The sequence below is a fragment of the Portunus trituberculatus genome, chromosome 41, assembly GCF_017591435.1.
Source record: "Portunus trituberculatus isolate SZX2019 chromosome 41, ASM1759143v1, whole genome shotgun sequence".
In the NCBI taxonomy this organism is placed as follows: Eukaryota; Metazoa; Arthropoda; class Malacostraca; order Decapoda; family Portunidae; genus Portunus; species Portunus trituberculatus.
This window is the reverse complement of record NC_059295.1, coordinates 4,266,829-4,285,034: the sequence shown is the minus strand read 5'-3', so window position 1 is coordinate 4,285,034 and position 18,206 is coordinate 4,266,829. Positions and strand designations below refer to the sequence as shown.

The 18,206-nt window shown below is 39.2% G+C and overlaps 1 protein-coding gene across 11 annotated transcripts in view; it reads left to right on the top strand.

Moving 5' to 3' along the window:
- The window catches only part of LOC123516406 (UPF0565 protein C2orf69 homolog), a 268,076-nt gene that overhangs the window by 187,651 nt on the left and 62,219 nt on the right, over window positions 1-18,206 (top strand). For 10 of the 11 annotated variants that reach the window (XM_045275670.1, XM_045275666.1, XM_045275663.1 and 7 more), the window contains one exon: window positions 7,847-8,273. The exons of the other annotated variant lie outside the window; for it this stretch is intronic. In XM_045275670.1, coding sequence (XP_045131605.1) covers window positions 7,847-8,273 — 427 coding nt within the window. The remainder of the gene's footprint in view (window positions 1-7,846; window positions 8,274-18,206) is intronic. 11 annotated transcript variants of the gene reach the window in all.

Sequence of the window (18,206 nt, the reverse complement as noted above, 5' to 3'; positions counted from 1 at the left end):
GAAAAACACAGAGATGTACCGCGAACTTCTGACCGGTATGGGCGTGCACCAGCAACTGACTGTGGTACAGAACAGCTGATCTCATGGTAATACTTACCTCAGCAGAGGGTGATTTGCTGAAGTAAAATGAGAATAGAGAAAGTAGGAAGGAACAGAAGGGGCTACTGTCAGTAGCCTTAGACAGCTGTGTTTTGGTTAGAAAAAGAAGATGAAGTTTAGTAAAGGAAAGGTGGTGTTCCACAGATTGATAATTAGATCCAAGACTGCAACTGTTGCAGAAGTTAATGTAGAAAAAGTTGAAGGAGGTGTCAAGACATTTGGGGTTGTCATCAAGAGAGAAGTCTGACCTGGGGACAGAACGCAGAAGAATGTTGTTTTCTTAACACTGCGGCAGGATTAGTGATGCGCACCGGCATCAGGTATACTGGTATTACGATATTACCGGTAGTACCAGTATACTACATATGGTATCAGAACGGTACAGTGACAGCTGTGAGAAGGGAGATGACAGATCTTTGTATACGACCAAATGTGTGGCTGTTTGATTACAAGATATTTTCACCACTAATAAGATTTTGGTGTAAATGTAAGTTTATAAATTAAAAACTACAGATAGAATGCAGGAGAATGTTATTCTTATGACTGCAGCAGCACAAGTTACAACTGGCAGAGGGGGAAGGGGGGGACACCAGGGAGCCTTTATATACAACCACGTGTGTGGACATTTGACTATCAGGTATTTTTTTGTGTTTGAGTATTGAAAAGTTCAAGTATTTAGAAGTTCGAGTAATGAGTCTCCACTGTATATACAGGTAACTTGATTTACGCGATAGATGCGTTCCAAGAGGCATCACGTATATCAAAATTCGCGTAAAACAAACATGTAATTCTCATAAGAAACAATAGATAATAGGGGGGATGCGGGATGTGGTCCAAAAAAATTTGTACAAAATACTCTTATTTATTTGGCTAAATTAACATGTTTTTATTATTTACCATTCTAAATAATAGAAGTGTATTTAAAGTAAAGGAAAAAGCAAGAAATAATAAGAGAAAGCAAAAAATAATAAGAGAAAACAACAAAACAAAGAATACATAAATAAAACACTCACTGCGTCACTGCCTTCACCACTCACACCACAATCAATCACCATCTTCCTCTGAGCTTTACCACTTTATAAAAAATCCACTTATCAAAAATAACCCAACATGCAGAAGAAGATGAAGGACGTTTTGGGGCCATCTTAGTGAATTATAGGCAGACTGCACATGAGACACGAGAAGAGCGGGAGCTGGATCTAAGATTCTTTAACAATGTCAGAGCAACCAAACGTCGCGAAATGGCATCCGTGAACGCTTGAAGGGACGTTAACGAGGTTGCTATGAGGTTGCTCTCAGGTTGCTGGGAACACCACCTCTGGAGGTGGTGTTACAGTCTTATATATACATTGATGTTAACAAAACAACATTTCTTTTAACTTTTCACAAATCTTGCCCCCAAGAAAGGATTGTTTCGTAATACATAAAGTGAAATCTTACATGGAATACCAAAAAAATAAAACAAGTGGTGTTACCAGCAACCTGAGAACAACCTCATAGCAACCTCGTTCTCGTTACCGTCCCTCCAAGCGTTCATGGATGCCATTTCGCGGCAGGAGGTTGCTCTGATGTTATTAAAGTTTCTTGGATCCAGCTCCTGGCAGCCAATGAGCACTTTTAGGCGGGCTGCCAGCCTCCACCCGCCAACAGCAACGAATCTTTGTGGATGCTATTTTACGAAGGTTGGTATGTGACCAGGAGGTTGCTATGAAGGTTGGCTGTACCAACATAGACAAAAACCTGCTTCTTGGATCCGGCCCCAGAGCTTCCACCTATCGGCCAGCTGCAGAACTCTCTGGCGCGCAGTTTGAAATTGTGTCTGGCGCTCAGTTTCAAAATGCGGTTGGGCCAAGTTGCGTATAAGCAATATATATATATATATACAGTAAGGTCTCAGTTTACGTTAGAGTTACGTTCCTGAAACATGACGTAAGTTGATTTTGTACGTAACTCGAGTTTCCGTACATTTCAAAGCATATTATCGAGTTTTCAACCAATCATTGTTTATGGTCATTCAGGTAAGTGAAAGGTTATATTGTTATATTGTTATATTATTTACAACTATGTAGGAATATGAAACACAAGCTTGTTTTTGTTGTTGATTAGGGCTGCGAACGCGAAGGACTACAGGTTGCCGAAAGGGGTGGACGCCTGAGGCCGCCAGGAGGGTGGGCAGGTGGAATGTTGTGACACCCAGGGCAGACAGCTGGGAGCGTAGTCCAGTGCGGTGGGAGTAGAAGCGTGGGCAGCGGAGCAGGAAATGCAATAGGAAAGGGCAATAGGGATCAGCAGACAGGTGCAGACGGTGCAAGTCAGCTGCGAGTGTCGTGTGGCCCAGGCGAAGGCTCCGGAGTTGTTATTGTTGTGATGGTGGGTGCGCGAGCCCTCAAGGTCGTCAACCTCCCCGTTGTCATGGTAACGGGCTTCCCGTTTTCTTCTTCCCTCCCTCACACACAGCTGCTGCCTCCATTCTCATGTCTTTTAATTATGTCCTCTTTTTCTTGTAGCGTCATGGTTTTCCTTTTCTTAGCATCACTGCTGTCACTAAGGAGTTTTCTCTTTGGTGCCATTGAGCAAGATACTAAGAACTTGAGTCAGTAAACGCAGAAGTAGGATAACACTCTTGCCAGGGGCGGCGGTGTGGTGGAACTGAGGCAGGGTGTTATTGTATTCAAGTGTGAGGTGGGCGGTGTGGCGGGTAACCACTAGTGACGCCTGGCAGCCAACAATAACAATAAATTCCGCGCTTTACTATTTATAAATTTTCAATTTTTTTTAATCTTAAATTGCCTTATAGTGGACTGACGTAACTACGAGTTTGATGTAACTCGAGACCGACATAACCCGGGACCTTACTGTGTATATATATATATATATATATATATATATATATATATATATATATATATATATATATATATATATATATATATATATATATATATATATATATATATATATATATATATATATATATATATATATATATATATATATATATATATATATATATATATATATATATATATATATATATATATATATATATATATATATATATATATATATATATATATATATATATATATATATATATATATATATATATATATATATATATATATATATATATATATATATATATATACACTGTATATACACACAGTAAGGTCTCGGTTTATGTCAGAGTTACGTTCCTGAAACATGATGTAAGTCGATTTTGTATGTAACTCGAGTTTCCGTACATTTCAAAGCATATTATCGAGTTTTCAACCAATCATTGTTTATGATCATTCAGGTAAGTTAAAGGTTATATTGTTATATTATTTACAACTATGTAGGAATATGGAACACAAGCTTGTTTTTGTTGTTGATTAGGGCCACGAACGCGAAGGACTGCAGGTTGCCGAGAGGGGTGGACGCCTGAGGCCACCAAGAGGGTGGGCAGGTGGAATGTTGTGACGCCCACAGGGCGGACAGCTGGGAGCGTAGTGCAGTGCGGTGGGAGTAGAAGCGTGGGCAGCGGGGCAGAAAATGCAATAGAAAAGGGCAATAGGGATCAGCAGACAGGCGCAGACGGTGCAAGTCAGCTGCAAGTGTCGTGTGGCCCAGGCGAAGGCTCCGGAGTTGTTATTGTTGTGATGGGTGTGCGAGCCCTCAAGGTCGTCAACCTCCCCGTTGTCATGGTAACGGGCTTCCCATTTTCTTCTTCCCTCCCTCACACACAGCTGCTGCCTCCCTTCTCATGTCTTTTAATTATGTCCTCTTTTTCTTATAGCGTCATGGTTTTCCTTTTCTTAGCATCACTGCTGTCACTAAGAAGTTTTCTCTTTGGTGCCATTGAGCAAGATACTAAGAACTTGAGTCAGTAAACGCAGAAGTAGGATAACACTCTTGCCAGGGGTGATGGTATGGTGGAACTGAGGCAGGGTGTTATTGTATTCAAGCGTGAGGCGGGCGGTGTGGCGGGCAACCACCAACAATAACAATAAATCCCGCACTTTACGATTTATAAATTTTTTATTTTTTTAATCTTAAATTGCCTTATAATGGACTGACGTAACTGCGAGTTTGGCGTAACTCGAGACCGACGTAACCCGGGACTTTACTGTGTATATATATATATATATATATATATATATATATATATATATATATATATATATATATATATATATATATATATATACACACAGGCAACTCCTGTTTAACGAAGGTTCACACAATGAAATTTCACTACAACGAAGGTTTTATTTTACTACCATCTGCTTGTTTAACAAACACCAAACTCGCTTTAATGAAGATTTATCCAGGTAATTTTTTCCAAGTTTGAAAGCACTGCCGTATCATGCAAGCCGACAAGCTTTTGAATACACGCGCACCACTCACTCCCCCTGTTCAAAATATTAACAGCAGTCAGCAGCAGCTCGTCTTCCCTCGCTCAACTTACCACCAAAACGCCCTGCAATGTCGCCTAGCGTTGCAAAGAAGACCACGAAGTCTCTTACTCTCGAAGTGAAGCTGGATATTATTCATAAACACGAGAGGCGAGAAAACTAATAGCATTGCTCGCCACCATCTTGACTCCATCTACTGTCTCTACTATTTTCAAGTCAGCAGACTCTGTTGCAAGCTAAAAGAACCACTTGAACTCGTGACTACAATGGATGAAATGGAATGCCTTGTGGAAGTGTGGTACATAAGTTTTGTATGTGATACAATGATGCGCCCTTTGTTTACATTCCACAGGTTGCCAGTTAGTGTCTTTCCCGTTTCACTCTCCCGCCCTTCATAAATTTAAGATCATCAACATTATAAAGTTATGTACATACATACATTAGTGTACATTATAATGACTTCAATTAAACTGCCTAAATGTTTAACTTCATAATTTTTACTTTCATTAAACCTTTCAGTGTACTATGATGCACTCTAGCTTTGTTTACTCTCAATGGAAGTTCAAGTCAAAGTTAAACTTATTATAATTGGTTCGTTTAACGAAGTTTCGCTTAACTAAGGGTTTTTTAGGAACGCAACCCTTTTGTTAAGCGGGGGTTACCTGTATATATATATATATATATATATATATATATATATATATATATATATATATATATATATATATATATATATATATATACATTGTCCACTAAATATTTCTTTCATAATACAGAGTAAGCAGAGACTACTTGTAGTTACAAGGTACAAGCTTGACCAAATCTAAAATTCTAATATAAAAACCATTCTTAACCCCTTTCTAGCAATACAACAAATGTGCATACATACTTTTTCATATATATGTGAATATATATATATATATATATATATATATATATATATATATATATATATATATATATATATATATATATATATATATATATATATATATATATATATATATATATATATATATATATATATATATATATATATATATAAATTTATTTGATATACGATTTTTGGATATACAACAATCATCACAGAATGAATTAAAATTGCATGTCAAGGTACCACTGTGTGTGTGTGTGTGTGTGTATATATATATATATATATATATATATATATATATATATATATATATATATATATATATATATATATATATATATATACACACACACACACACACACACAGTGGTACCTTGACATGCAATTTTAATTCATTCATTGATGATTGTGATTGTTGTATATAAAAAAAAATTGTATTTTAAATAAATTTTTCCCATATAAATTAATGGAAATAAAATTAATTCGTTCTTGTGATATGAATTTACCGCCTCTCCCACAAGCCTTACTTCTATACCTCGGGTCTTTCGCCATGTTACGGGCAGACAACTTTTCAATGAGAGTGGGATCAGAACAGGCAACAGGAGAGAGAGAGAGAGAGAGAGAGAGAGAGAGAGAGAGAGAGAGAGAGAGAGAGAGAGAGAGAGAGAGAGAGAGAGAGAGAGAGAGGATACAAGGGGCCCATTTTCTCTCGCTCTAGCCAAGGCCGCTGAACCCGATCAGATGCAAGACCATGTAAACCGATGATACTACCTCATTCAACCTATGATACTTTGGTAACCATGACATCAAAGACTTCTGTTTTTTTTTTTGCATTGCAAAGAGGAAGAGTTGCTTGTGAGCAGAACACCATTTGTACTCACTTGTTTATTGAATTTCGAACTGTAATCAGTATGTGAATACAGGCTATTTTGTGCGTTTCTCACCAAACTTTTACTTTTGGGACCTATGGGTTCACAAAACTTAAGAAAAAATACACACTACTGAGGAGCATAGACACATACATGCACAAAGGATGAACAATGATACACAACGCGGGCTGAATGTTCGGGTGGACGTGGGTAGCCCAGCAATCACTGCGCCACCTACCGATGGCTATTCGTATCTTAAAAATATCTTTGTATTTCTTAGTATTTTTCGTCGTATATAAAAAAAATAGTATGTTGGGGCGATCATATCTCAAGGTATTACTGTATATATATATATACATATATATATATATATATATATATATATATATATATATATATATATATATATATATATATATATATATACATATATATATGAAAAAAGTATGGACGCACATTAGTTGTACTGCTAGAAAGGGGTTAACCCTTTCAGTGCTCCGGACCACGATCGTGGCTTTGAGGGAAATACCTCCTGTCCATGATCGTGGCCCCATATTTGACGAGTCACAGAATTAAACTGCGCGCCTCCTGGCTGTTGCTAGTTGCCAGATGACATTCTCCCATCCTCCCTCGACTTATGGGATGCGCCATCAGTTGTGTGGTAAGAAAATATAGTCACAATGGCATTAGAGTGTCAAATGCCCCTTTTTCACAATTATTATTATTTTATGACGTCGCTAGTGGCTATTTGTGCATTTATTTACAGAAATAACAAGAGTAATGATCAAATCTTGTTGTTAGAGAGCAGATAGGCCAGATATTTTTTGTTTATTGGTAGTATATTGCGTATTTCGTATATTACCATGTATGGGCATGCGCATCCTCACTCATGATAGTATGTACATCAAGAAAACACTCTGAAAACGTTTTTTATATTATTTGTATGGGCATAATGTATGCACAGGTGTGAAAAATAATTACCCTAGCACGTTCTGGAGCAGTTCAGAGCAACTGCAGTTCAAATCAGGCGGAAAATTCTGTGTAATTTTGTGAAAACACCTGCACAAGTTGCAGCAGAAAATAACCACTCACTATGATGGCAATACTCAACAGCGCACAATGTACCACCAGAAAGCCAACTTCCTATCATTATTGCACTACTTTCCAGGGTGAGTAAAGACCTAAATTTTTTACAGTAGGTACATAACACTCTATTATGCATGAGAATATTGATTCTTTTCAATTTTGCAAACCTCGATTTTTTGGCCGAATTTGCGTCTCACAGACATGACCCAAAAACCTATATGCGCCCTGAAAGGGTTAAGAATGGTTTTTATATTAGAATCTTAGATTTGGTCAAGCTTTTACCTTGTACCTACAAGTAGTCTCTGCTTACTCTGTGTTATGAAAGAAATATTTAGTGGACAATGTGGCCTCTAAAATGTATTTATAATGAAGAAACTTTGTAGGTAGAACTTAAAAATTACTAATATGGGAGCAAGATTAGAATTAAGGAAGTTGATGTATTATATTGTAAATTATGTACATTTTGTTGTGATTTTCAATATATTAATAGAAGTTTTCTACATTAGTTGTCTTACTTTCAGAATGGAAAGAAAAACATTCAGCTGCTATGACAACTTTGTCTCCAGCAACAATGTTGGTGCACCTACACATGAACCCAGAGTAAAAGCTTTGAGTCATCTTGCCACACTAATACCAGAGGCACTTAGGAAAGCTCATGGTCTGCAGACAAGTACAAGAGAAGAAATATTTACAGTTCATCAATCTAGTGACTCATCACAGTCATCTTGTATTGACCCTCATGAATGGGACACTTCAGATGCTCATGGCTGTGGTGTAGATATTCCTCATTGGTTCAAAAATGACTTTGAAGAGATAGACTTTGATGAAGTCATTCTCATAGGTTTCAGCAAGGGATGTGTTGTACTAAACCAAATTATAACTGAACTTCATGCTCTGATGACTGTGGAATCATTGCAGAATAAGCAGACTGTTAGCTTTATTGATAAGGTAAGATGTTTTTATGTTATGGTATTGATATTATTCAAGGATAAATTACATACTTTTCTTCAACTATAGATAAGAAGCCCATTTGGTTATCATCAATGAATTTTAGCAAAGTATCACATTATTGCTTCATCATAGGATAATTTTTTTCCTCTGTTTCTTACTTCAGTGTTTGTTTTCTTTTATGTCTACATCCACAATGTAACACCAACTATTTTATGTCATGAATTGGTCATCATATTTGAAATGATATTATAAGTACATGTAAGGTTCCTCATCGGCTGTGTGGTCCAACAGCATGACATCATGCATGACTTACAGAGTTCTGATACCAAAGCCAGAACTTGGTAGACACTTCCAGAGCTTAGACATGTGGCCGCTTGTCAGTGGCTATTTGATGGAATTGGTGTTTGTTGTGGCACGTTTCTACTTAGTGGCTTTCTGGGGTTGCTTATCTGCACTGTGGCCAGTTAAAAGGGTGCAGAGGATGTAGCAGGCTTGAGTGTGTATTTCTGCTCAGTGAGATGTGCGCAGAACTTAACCCTTTCTGGCGGAGGATCTATTTACACAGGTGCAGTACATAGTGTGGTTAATAGGTACCAAAAACTCCTGGGCGAGCGGGGGGGAGGCACAATTATAAGACCTAGACTAGAATATGCAGCAGTTGTGTAGTCACCATATCAAGCAGAAAGACATCAAGAGAATAGATAGAATCCAAAGGACCACTACAAAGATGGTACCAGGAATAAAGGATCTTCTCTTTGAAGAAAGACTGAAAAAAATGGAACTACCATCTTTAAAGGACAGATGGGAAAGAGAAGATCTAATAATGATGAACAAGTTAGTAAACCATATGGAAAAGATAGATAGATAAGACCTGGTATTACTGATGGAGGATGGAGGTAGGCAAACATGAGGACACTCCAAGAAGATCAAGAAAAGTCAGTGTTCAAGAAACATTAAAAAGTTTAGTTTTCCAAAGAGGTTGGTGGATATCTGGAATGGTTTGAGTGAAGAGATTGTAGCAGCAGAGTGTGCACAAATTTAAAGAAAAGTTGGATAAACATAGGTATGGAGACAAGGTATGAGTCCTGCTCAAACCTTGTAATATACAATTAAATAAATACAACTAGGTAGATACACACACACAGCCTTGAATTTAAAAGTCATGGTAAAATTACAAAGAATATAATAATGGCTACATGGGCAGACTGCTATGTGTATGCCAAATTATATTTGTAATCACTGATCTTAACACCAGTAGAGTCACAATATACACACCCATTTCACATCTTGAATGGCTTGGATAACTCCCCAAATGACTTGGATGATATAAGAGCTATCAGGGATACTGTAGCTAGCACATAAGGCAAGTTGGTTAAAATTAATCAAAAAGCAAAATATGGCTAACTTAGGATAGTATGTAAGGAAAAAAAAAAAATTAAAGTATCCATCTTATCCAACATTTGGCTTATTCAGATCCGAATCACGCTGAGTTTACTGTACTTTCATGTTCTAACTGCCCCATTCCTCTGTATTTTCCACCCTGTAGTGCATCACCTTTTCTTTATAGATAAGCACAGTACAACCCTCTTTCCAATCTTCAGGTACCTCTCCATTTTCAAGTATCTCATTGAAGGTTCTTGTTAGTTCTCTTTTCCCTCTTTCCCTACAGCTCTCAGTAATTCACTTTTCACTCCTGCTGGTAATAAGGAAAACTATATATATATATATATATATATATATATATATATATATATATATATATATATATATATATATATATATATATATATATATATATATATATATATATATATATATATATATATATATATATATATATATATATATATATATATATATTTTTTTTTTTTTTTTTTTTTACATTACAAGGGCACTGGCCAAGGAAAACAAAGTGTTGGAGAAAAAAAAATCCCGCTGGTTGCCAGGCCCTGTGAAGAGGAAAGTAGGAGAAAGAGAAAACAAAAAATCTAAAAGGAGGGTCCAGTTAACGTAAGAGGTGTCTTGACACTCCTCTTTTGAAAGAGTTTAAGTCATAGGCAGGTGGAAATACAGACACAGGTAGAGAGTTCCAGAGTTTACCAGTGTAGGGAATGAAGGAGTGAAGATACTGGTTAACTCTTGCATTAGGAAGATGGACAGAATAGGGATGAGAAGAAGTAGAGAGTCTTGTGCAGCGAGGCCGCAGGAGGGGAAGGCAAGCAGTTAGCAAGTTCAGAAGAGCAGACAGCATGAAAACAGCGGTAGAAGACAGATAAAGATGCAACATTGCGGCGGTGACTTAAAGAATCAAGACAGTCAGTTAGAGGAGAAGAGTTGATAAGACGAAAAGCTTTAGATTCCACCTTGTTTAGTAAAGCTGTGTGTGGATCCCCCAGACATGAGAGCCATACTCCATACACGGGCGGATAAGGCCCTGTACAGAGCAAGCAGCTGGGAGGGAGAGAAAATGGACGAAGACGCCACAGGACACCTAACTTCTTGGAAGCTGATTTAGCAAGAGTAGAGATGTGAAATTTCCAGTTTAGATTTTTAGTGAAGGATAGACCGAGTGTGTTTAATGTAGAGGAGAGGGAAGTTGAGTGTTATTGAAGAAGAGAGGATAGTTGTCTGGAAGGTTATGTCGAGTAGATAGTTGTAGAAATTGAGTTTTGAGGCATTGAACAAAACCAGGTTTTCTCTGCCCCAATCAGAAACAAGTGAAAGATCAGAAGTTAGGCGTCCTATAGCATCTCGCCTTGAGTCATTTAATTGTTGTTGGGTTGGGCGTCTGTTGAACGCTGTTGAATAATGCAAGGTGGTATCATCAGCATAGGAGTGGATAGGGCATTGAGTCAGATTTAGGAGATCATTGATGAATAATAGAAAGAGAGTGGGTGATAGGACAGAACCCTGTGGAACACCACTGTTGATAGTTTTAGGGAAGAACAGTGACCGTCTACTACAGCAGCAATAGAACGATCGGAAAGGAAACTGGAGATGAAGGTACAGAGAGAAGGATAGAATCCGTAGGAGGGTAGTTTAGAAATTAAAGATTTGTGCCAGACTCTATCGAAGGCTTTCGATATGTCAAGGCCGACAGCAAAGGTTTCACCGAAGTCCCTAAAAGAGGATGACCAAGATTCAGTTAGGAAAGTAAGAAGATCACCAGTAGATCTGCCTTTACGGAAACCATACTGGCAATCAGAGAGAAGGTTGTGAGCTGATAGATGCCTCATTATCTTCCTATTAAGGATAGACTCAAAGGCTTTAGAAAGGCAGGAAATCAAAGCTATAGGGCGGTAGTTAGAAGGATTGGAGTGGTCACCTTTTTAGGGACAGGTTGGATGTGAGCAAACTTCCAGCAAGAAGGATAAATAGAAGTAGAGAGACACAGATGAAAGAGTTTGACCAGGCAGTGAGCGAGTTCGGAAGCACAGTTTTTGAGAACAACAGGAGGGACTCCATCCGGACCGTAAGCCTTCCGAGAATCAAGGCCAGAGAGGGCCAGGAAAACGTCTTTATAAAGAATTTTAATTTTAGGGATGAAGTAGTCAGAGGGTGGGGGAGTAGGAGGAATATGCCCAGAATCATCCAAAGTTGAGTTGGTAGCAAAGGTTTGAGCGAAGAGTTCAGCTTTAGAAAAGAAGAGACAGCTGTAGAGCCATCTGGATGAAGTAAAGGAGGGAAAGACGAAGAAGTAAAGTTGTTAGAGATATTATTGGCTAGATGCCAGAAATCTCGAGAGGAGTTAGAATTGGAAAGACTTTGACATTTTCTATTGATGAAAGAGTTTTTAGTAAGTTGGAGAATAGATTTGGCATGATTACGGGCAGAAATATATAGGGCATGAGTTTCAGCAGTTGGATGGCTACGGAACCGTTTGTGAGCCGCCTCTCTATCATTGACAGCACGAGAACAAGCAGAGTTAAACCAAGGCTTTTTAGCTTTAGGGTTAGAGAAAGTATGAGGAATGTATAGCTCCATGCCAGAGATAATCACCTCTGTTATGCGCTCGGCACAAAGAGAAGGATCTCTGACATGAAAACAATAATCATCCCAAGGAAATCAGAATAGTACTGCCTTAGTTCCTCCCACTTAGCAGAGTTAAAATGCCAGAAGCACCTCCGCTTAGGCGGGTCCTGAGTCTGCACTGGAGTGATAGAACAGGTAACGGAAATTAGATTGTGGTCGGAGGAGCCCAACGGAGAGGAAAGTTTAACAGAGTAAGCAGAAGGGTTGGAGGTTAGGAAAAGATCAAGAATGTTGGGCGTGTCTCCAAGGCGGTCAGGAATACGGGTAGGGAACTGCACTAGCTGCTCTAGGTCATGAAGGATAGCAAAGTTGAAGGTTTGTTCACCAGGTTGGTCAGTGAAAGAAGATGAAAGCCAAAGCTGGTGGTGAACATTGAAATCCCTAAAATGGAGATCTCAGCAAAGGAAAGTGAGATAAGATGTGCTCCACCTTAGAAGTCAAATAGTCAAAGAATTTTACATAGTCAGAGGAATTAGGTGAGAGGTATACAGCACAGATGAATTTAGTTAGAGAGTGACATTGAAGTCTTAGCCAGATGGTAGAAAATTCTGAAGATTCAAGATTGTGGGCACGAGAGCAAGTGGTGTCGTTACGCACGTATGCGCAACATCCAGCTTTGGATTGAAAATGAGGATAGAGCAAGTAGGAGGAACAGAAAAGGGCTGCTGTCAGTAGTCACAGACAACTGTGTTTCGTTAGGAAGAGAAGATGAGGTTTAGTAGAGGAGAGGTGGTGTTCCACAGATTGAAAATTAGAACGAAGGCCACGAATGTTGCAGAAATTGATAGTGAAAGTATTAGATGAAGTGTCAAGACACCCAAGGTCGACAGCAGAGGGCAGTCCGACCTGGGGACATTTATGGTCCCTCCCAGAGGGGACTCCGAGGCAGGCGTGGTGAAGCCATTATTAAATTTTGATTTGAAGAGAGTGTAAAAGTGTAAGGTGTTGTAGTGTAGTGTAGGAAGTAGTAGAAGTTGTCTTTAGAGGGCAGGCTGCAGCTGCTCAATTGTATAAATGAGACCACAAAGGGAACCGGGAAGAGAGGACACGGGAATCACTCAGTCTGCAGCACTGCCTACATCCCCGTAAGTACATCTCCTGGAGTATTCCACCGGGCGGCAGGTGACTACTGCCTACTCCATATATATATATATATATATATATATATATATATATATATATATATATATATATATATATATATTTATATGTATGTGTATTTTTTTTCTTTTTGTATGAAAAGTTAATAGAAAATGCATGTACTCACAAATACTCACAGATTTTGGGGGCCGCCGTGGTACAGTGGAACCATGCGTGCTTTGGGGTCTGAGGGGTCTCCAAGCGCACGGGTTCGAATCCTGTCCACGGTCCGAGTGTAGGTTGGGCTTTCTTACTCGGAGCAACGGTTTCCTAGCGGGTGGGCTTTGAGATTGGAGGTACTCCAAAAAGTATCCCCTTAGCCCATAAATTCCCGTGAAAAGCCCACATGGTATATATAAAAAAAAAATAGAAAAAGAAGTTCTGTAAGGAACTCATGCTTGTGACTCTAGCTTAGTATCTCAGATACAGTTATAGCTTTGAACACATATGGTGGCTATGGTGGTTATGCATAACATAATAAAATTTCTGTTACTGGTTTTTACAACTGACTCCACATTGACTGTCCACTCCATCAAGTTATTCCAGTTGTTGACAACCCAATTTGAAAATGTGCACTTTCTGGTATTCAACCTTGATCCCATCTTGAATACCTTCATTGAGTTTCCTCTACCTTGAAAATTTATCAGATACATTTTATGCCATACTTATAGGTAATTATCTTGTATGACTCATTCAGGTCGCCTCTTGACCTTCTATAGTGCTGGCAGACCTACTTCCCTAAATTTTCTTCATAATCTAATACAGTGGTTCTAAATCTTTTTGCTACCACACCGCCCCCTCAAGGAATTTATCCTTCCCTCTGTGTCCCCATTGCATCTATGTATACAATTCCCTCCCAGACTTAAAGGAAAGACGATACTTTTGCATTTTCATAAAATCTCATTACATGACCATGCTCTCATTAAGAAAATGACAAAATACAATTAGAGAAATTCCTTTTTTTTCCCCCTAGGGGGGCCACACCACCCAGATTAAGAACTACTGATTTAGTCCCTTCAACTATGGCACCATTCTAATTGCATGATGCTGAACATTCTTTATTGCCTCAATGTAAAGACACCAACTCTGGTTTGTGTACACCAGGTGAGCCCACATCGGAGCAATATAAAGGGCTTTGAAGATAATTGCATCTAAGTCATCAGTTCCCAAAGTGGGTTTCACAGAAAGATCTGAGATGCAGTGAGACAAAAGAAGGTGGTATGGAGCAACAGGCCAAGAAAAGAAATGGATGTTAAATTACTAAATGTGGAGGATATACACCTTTTTCTTAATGAGCTCCAGCCCTTGATATTGAAAAGCTGCTATCCCTGCACCAACCATATATATCTCATAAACAATAACTTTGAGGATAATGAGTTACTATTTAGATGTTGATTTATCCTTCTCTATTTCTAATACAGTTAGAATTGCTTAATAAATTGGTTTACTATATTGTATTTTATTTGTGAAATGACAGTAGTATAGTAAGGCCCCGCACTTGGCGAATCTCAGCTTGGCGAAATTCACTTTTGGCAGTAGGGTGGCCACAGACCACCTAGTGCACGCTTGACGATTTGAATTCAATCTTGGGAGTCCCCTGGCAGCCGCACGGCAAACCACACGGCTCCCCGGTGATGTCAGACCTCTCTCTAAACCTATCAGAATGCAGTGTGAGAGTCCCCTTCAGCTGTTTTGTTTGTGCTACCCTCTGTTCTGCTAGCATGGGAACGAATTCTGGCGGTTTACCGCCAACATGTCCTCTACCAGTGCAACAGGTGGTATTGATGGGGATAAGGACAATGGTGGTAGGAGCTAGTACGAAAGCAGGAAGGGAAACGGGTGGAAAAACAGGAGTACAGACGAGGAAAGCATCACAAATCGTATGGTGTGAGTGAAAAGGGGAAAATTATCAAGATGATAGATGAAGGAGGCATATCATGTCTTATTAGCCTTATTTATTGTTTATTGGTCTGTTTTGTACATGTGTTCTAATATGTGAAGGCAAAAGATTTTATTTCAGCTCGAAAGATGGTATTTTAGGGGTCAAAAGAGGGACTTTGGCAATGACCAAAGACTGAATGAGGCATTTTTTGTGCAATTTATATAGTATAAAGAACTCCTGTTTGGCGAGATTTGCATTTGGCGGTAGTTTCGCCAGGCTAATTAATTCACCAAGTGCGGGGGGTTACTGTACATCTTTTTGTTTCCAATTTGAAATATACAAAAAGTACATGTGTGTATAAAGAAGGGGGCTGCTATGAAACCACAAAGAAGGCAATGGGGCATCAGTCAGGAAAAGTTTGGGAATCACTGGTCTAGGCAAAGAAATGTTCTTCTAATTATACCCATTGTACTGTTTGCCCTATTGATCTTCTCAGCTAGATGGTCTGAGAATGTCAACTTATCATCAATTATTACTCCTGTATTCTTTTCTTTTCTGGTGGTGGTAATAGTTTCTCACATATAATCTGTTTTGTCCGCAATTGATTTGCCTATTCTCATATGTTTATTTTTCTCTCTGTGACCATTTTAGTAATTTTCTAAGTCTTGCAGTCTTGTCACAGTATTAATTCTCCAGAATACTTTGATGTCATCTGCATATAAATGTAATCTACTTCTATGTTTGACCACATCCAGGAGATCACTGGTAAATATCACAAATAACAAGGGACTCAGCACAGATCTTTGAGGTATCCCACTGGTGATCTCCCTGCAGTCTGAAGCCTCCTTATTGACTAACACACATTGCCATTTACCGATCAGAAAGTTCTCTACCCAATTTAGCAATGCCCCATCTATTCCATAGCTCTTAATCTTGACCAGTAGTCTACCATGGAAACGCAGTCTAAGCCTTCATGAAGTCACGAAAGACATCAATAGCTTCATTTTTATCACTGGCCTCTGTCCTCTTGTCTAGAACCTGGAACACTGCTGATCTACCTCAAATAAACCGTAACTGGCTACAAATTAATAAACTCTACATTTTCATGTACACAGTTATTGCCTCTGAGGGTTGACCCTATCAGTTTACATGTGAGGCTTGCAAATTTATATTCTTGTCCCATGATTTAATTGACCCAAATTAAACAGATTTTGAATTTCACAGACCACAACAGACACATACCCAGTAATGGACATTGCTGGGTAGATTTGTCTGGCGTGACTCTAGCTTTAGAAATGTTAAAACTAAAATAAGAAGAAAAATACGATACCCTATAAAGATAAATAATAGTTTTTTAAAGTAAAAACCTTTTTTGTGAATATACTTACCCATATGTAATTACATATGCCTATATGCCATTATTCCCACACAAAGCACAGAAAATCAATCTGCACCTCTGTATATAGAGATCGTGCCTATAGAAGTTACACGTCATCCCCGTGTGCATGCGAACCGGGAACCACCAGCCCAACTGGCCAACCATACCTCAGATCCTTTCTGCCCAAATTGACAGAAACACAGAGAGGGGGGGAGGAAGGGAACCTCTTACTATGTAATTACATATGGGTAAGTATATTCACAAAAAAAAATTTTTCTTTAAAAAACTATTTTGTTGTTACGTATACTAATTACCCATATGTAATTACATATGCCAGATTCCCAAGTATAGGTGGGAGGGTGTAACAGAACCCCGAAGAGAGCAGACACGATCTCCAAAATACCCAAAAACGGAAAAATTACGTATCCATAAGTCTTGTTGCTGACAACAAGGAAAAACCAGAATGAAACTAAACCAGCATCAATGAACAACCCTCAGCGCTGAAACTATCGGCCCATGGGAAAAAGTATCTAAATACCTATGAGTAACATCTCTTTGGTAAAAGGAGGCAAAGGTGGTCATACTCTTCCACGTGCCAGCCTTGAGGACCAAGTCCAGACTCTTAACTTTTCTAAAGAGAACACTGGTCGCAATAGACTTATGTGCGTTCACTTTCAGAAGGCACGACTCTTTCTCCGTGACACTCACATAGACCCTCCGAATTACCTGACAAATCCACTTAGACAAGGTATGAGGGTGGACAGCTCGTCTGGGATCCAAAACTGTGACCAACAACCTAGAGCAGGACGGCTGACAATCCCTAGTCCTGTGAAGATACTCACAGACTGTCGGAACCAGACAAAGAAGGCGGTCTATCTCATCCTCCCCAACAAAATCAAGAAAAGCAGGAATTGTGAATTTGTCGAATGAATGCTGGCCCGGACACTGAGTCTTAGCCAGGAAATCGGGGGCAAAGGAAAAGGTCATGGACGTCTATCCCTTGGAGTGACGCACCTCAGCCGACAGGCTGTGAAGCCCACTAACCTGACGAGCTGATGAGAGCGCCAGAAGAAACACGGTCTTAAACGAGACATCCCTCAGTGAGGCTGATCGAAATGGCTCATAAGGAGGATGTAACAAGGATCGAAGGATCAGAGAAAGGTCCCAGGCAGGTAACCGAGGCAAACGAGGTGGACAAGAGACCACAAGGGAACGGAACAGAGAAGAAAGGTCTGGATCATTGGAAAGGTCTATGCCTGACTGACGGAGAACAGGAGCTAGGACACAATGATAACCCCTAATTGCTGACACTGACAGGCGCTTTGACTCAAAAAGGAAAAAGTCTGCCAACTGCACTACAGAGGCAGAGCACAGATCCAAACCCCTCAACTTACACCAACCACAAAAGACTCTCCACTTCGCCTGGTAAACTGAGGCGTAGGACTGCCTGACTGGTCGAGACATGAACTTAGCAGCCTTGCACGAAAAACCTCACGCT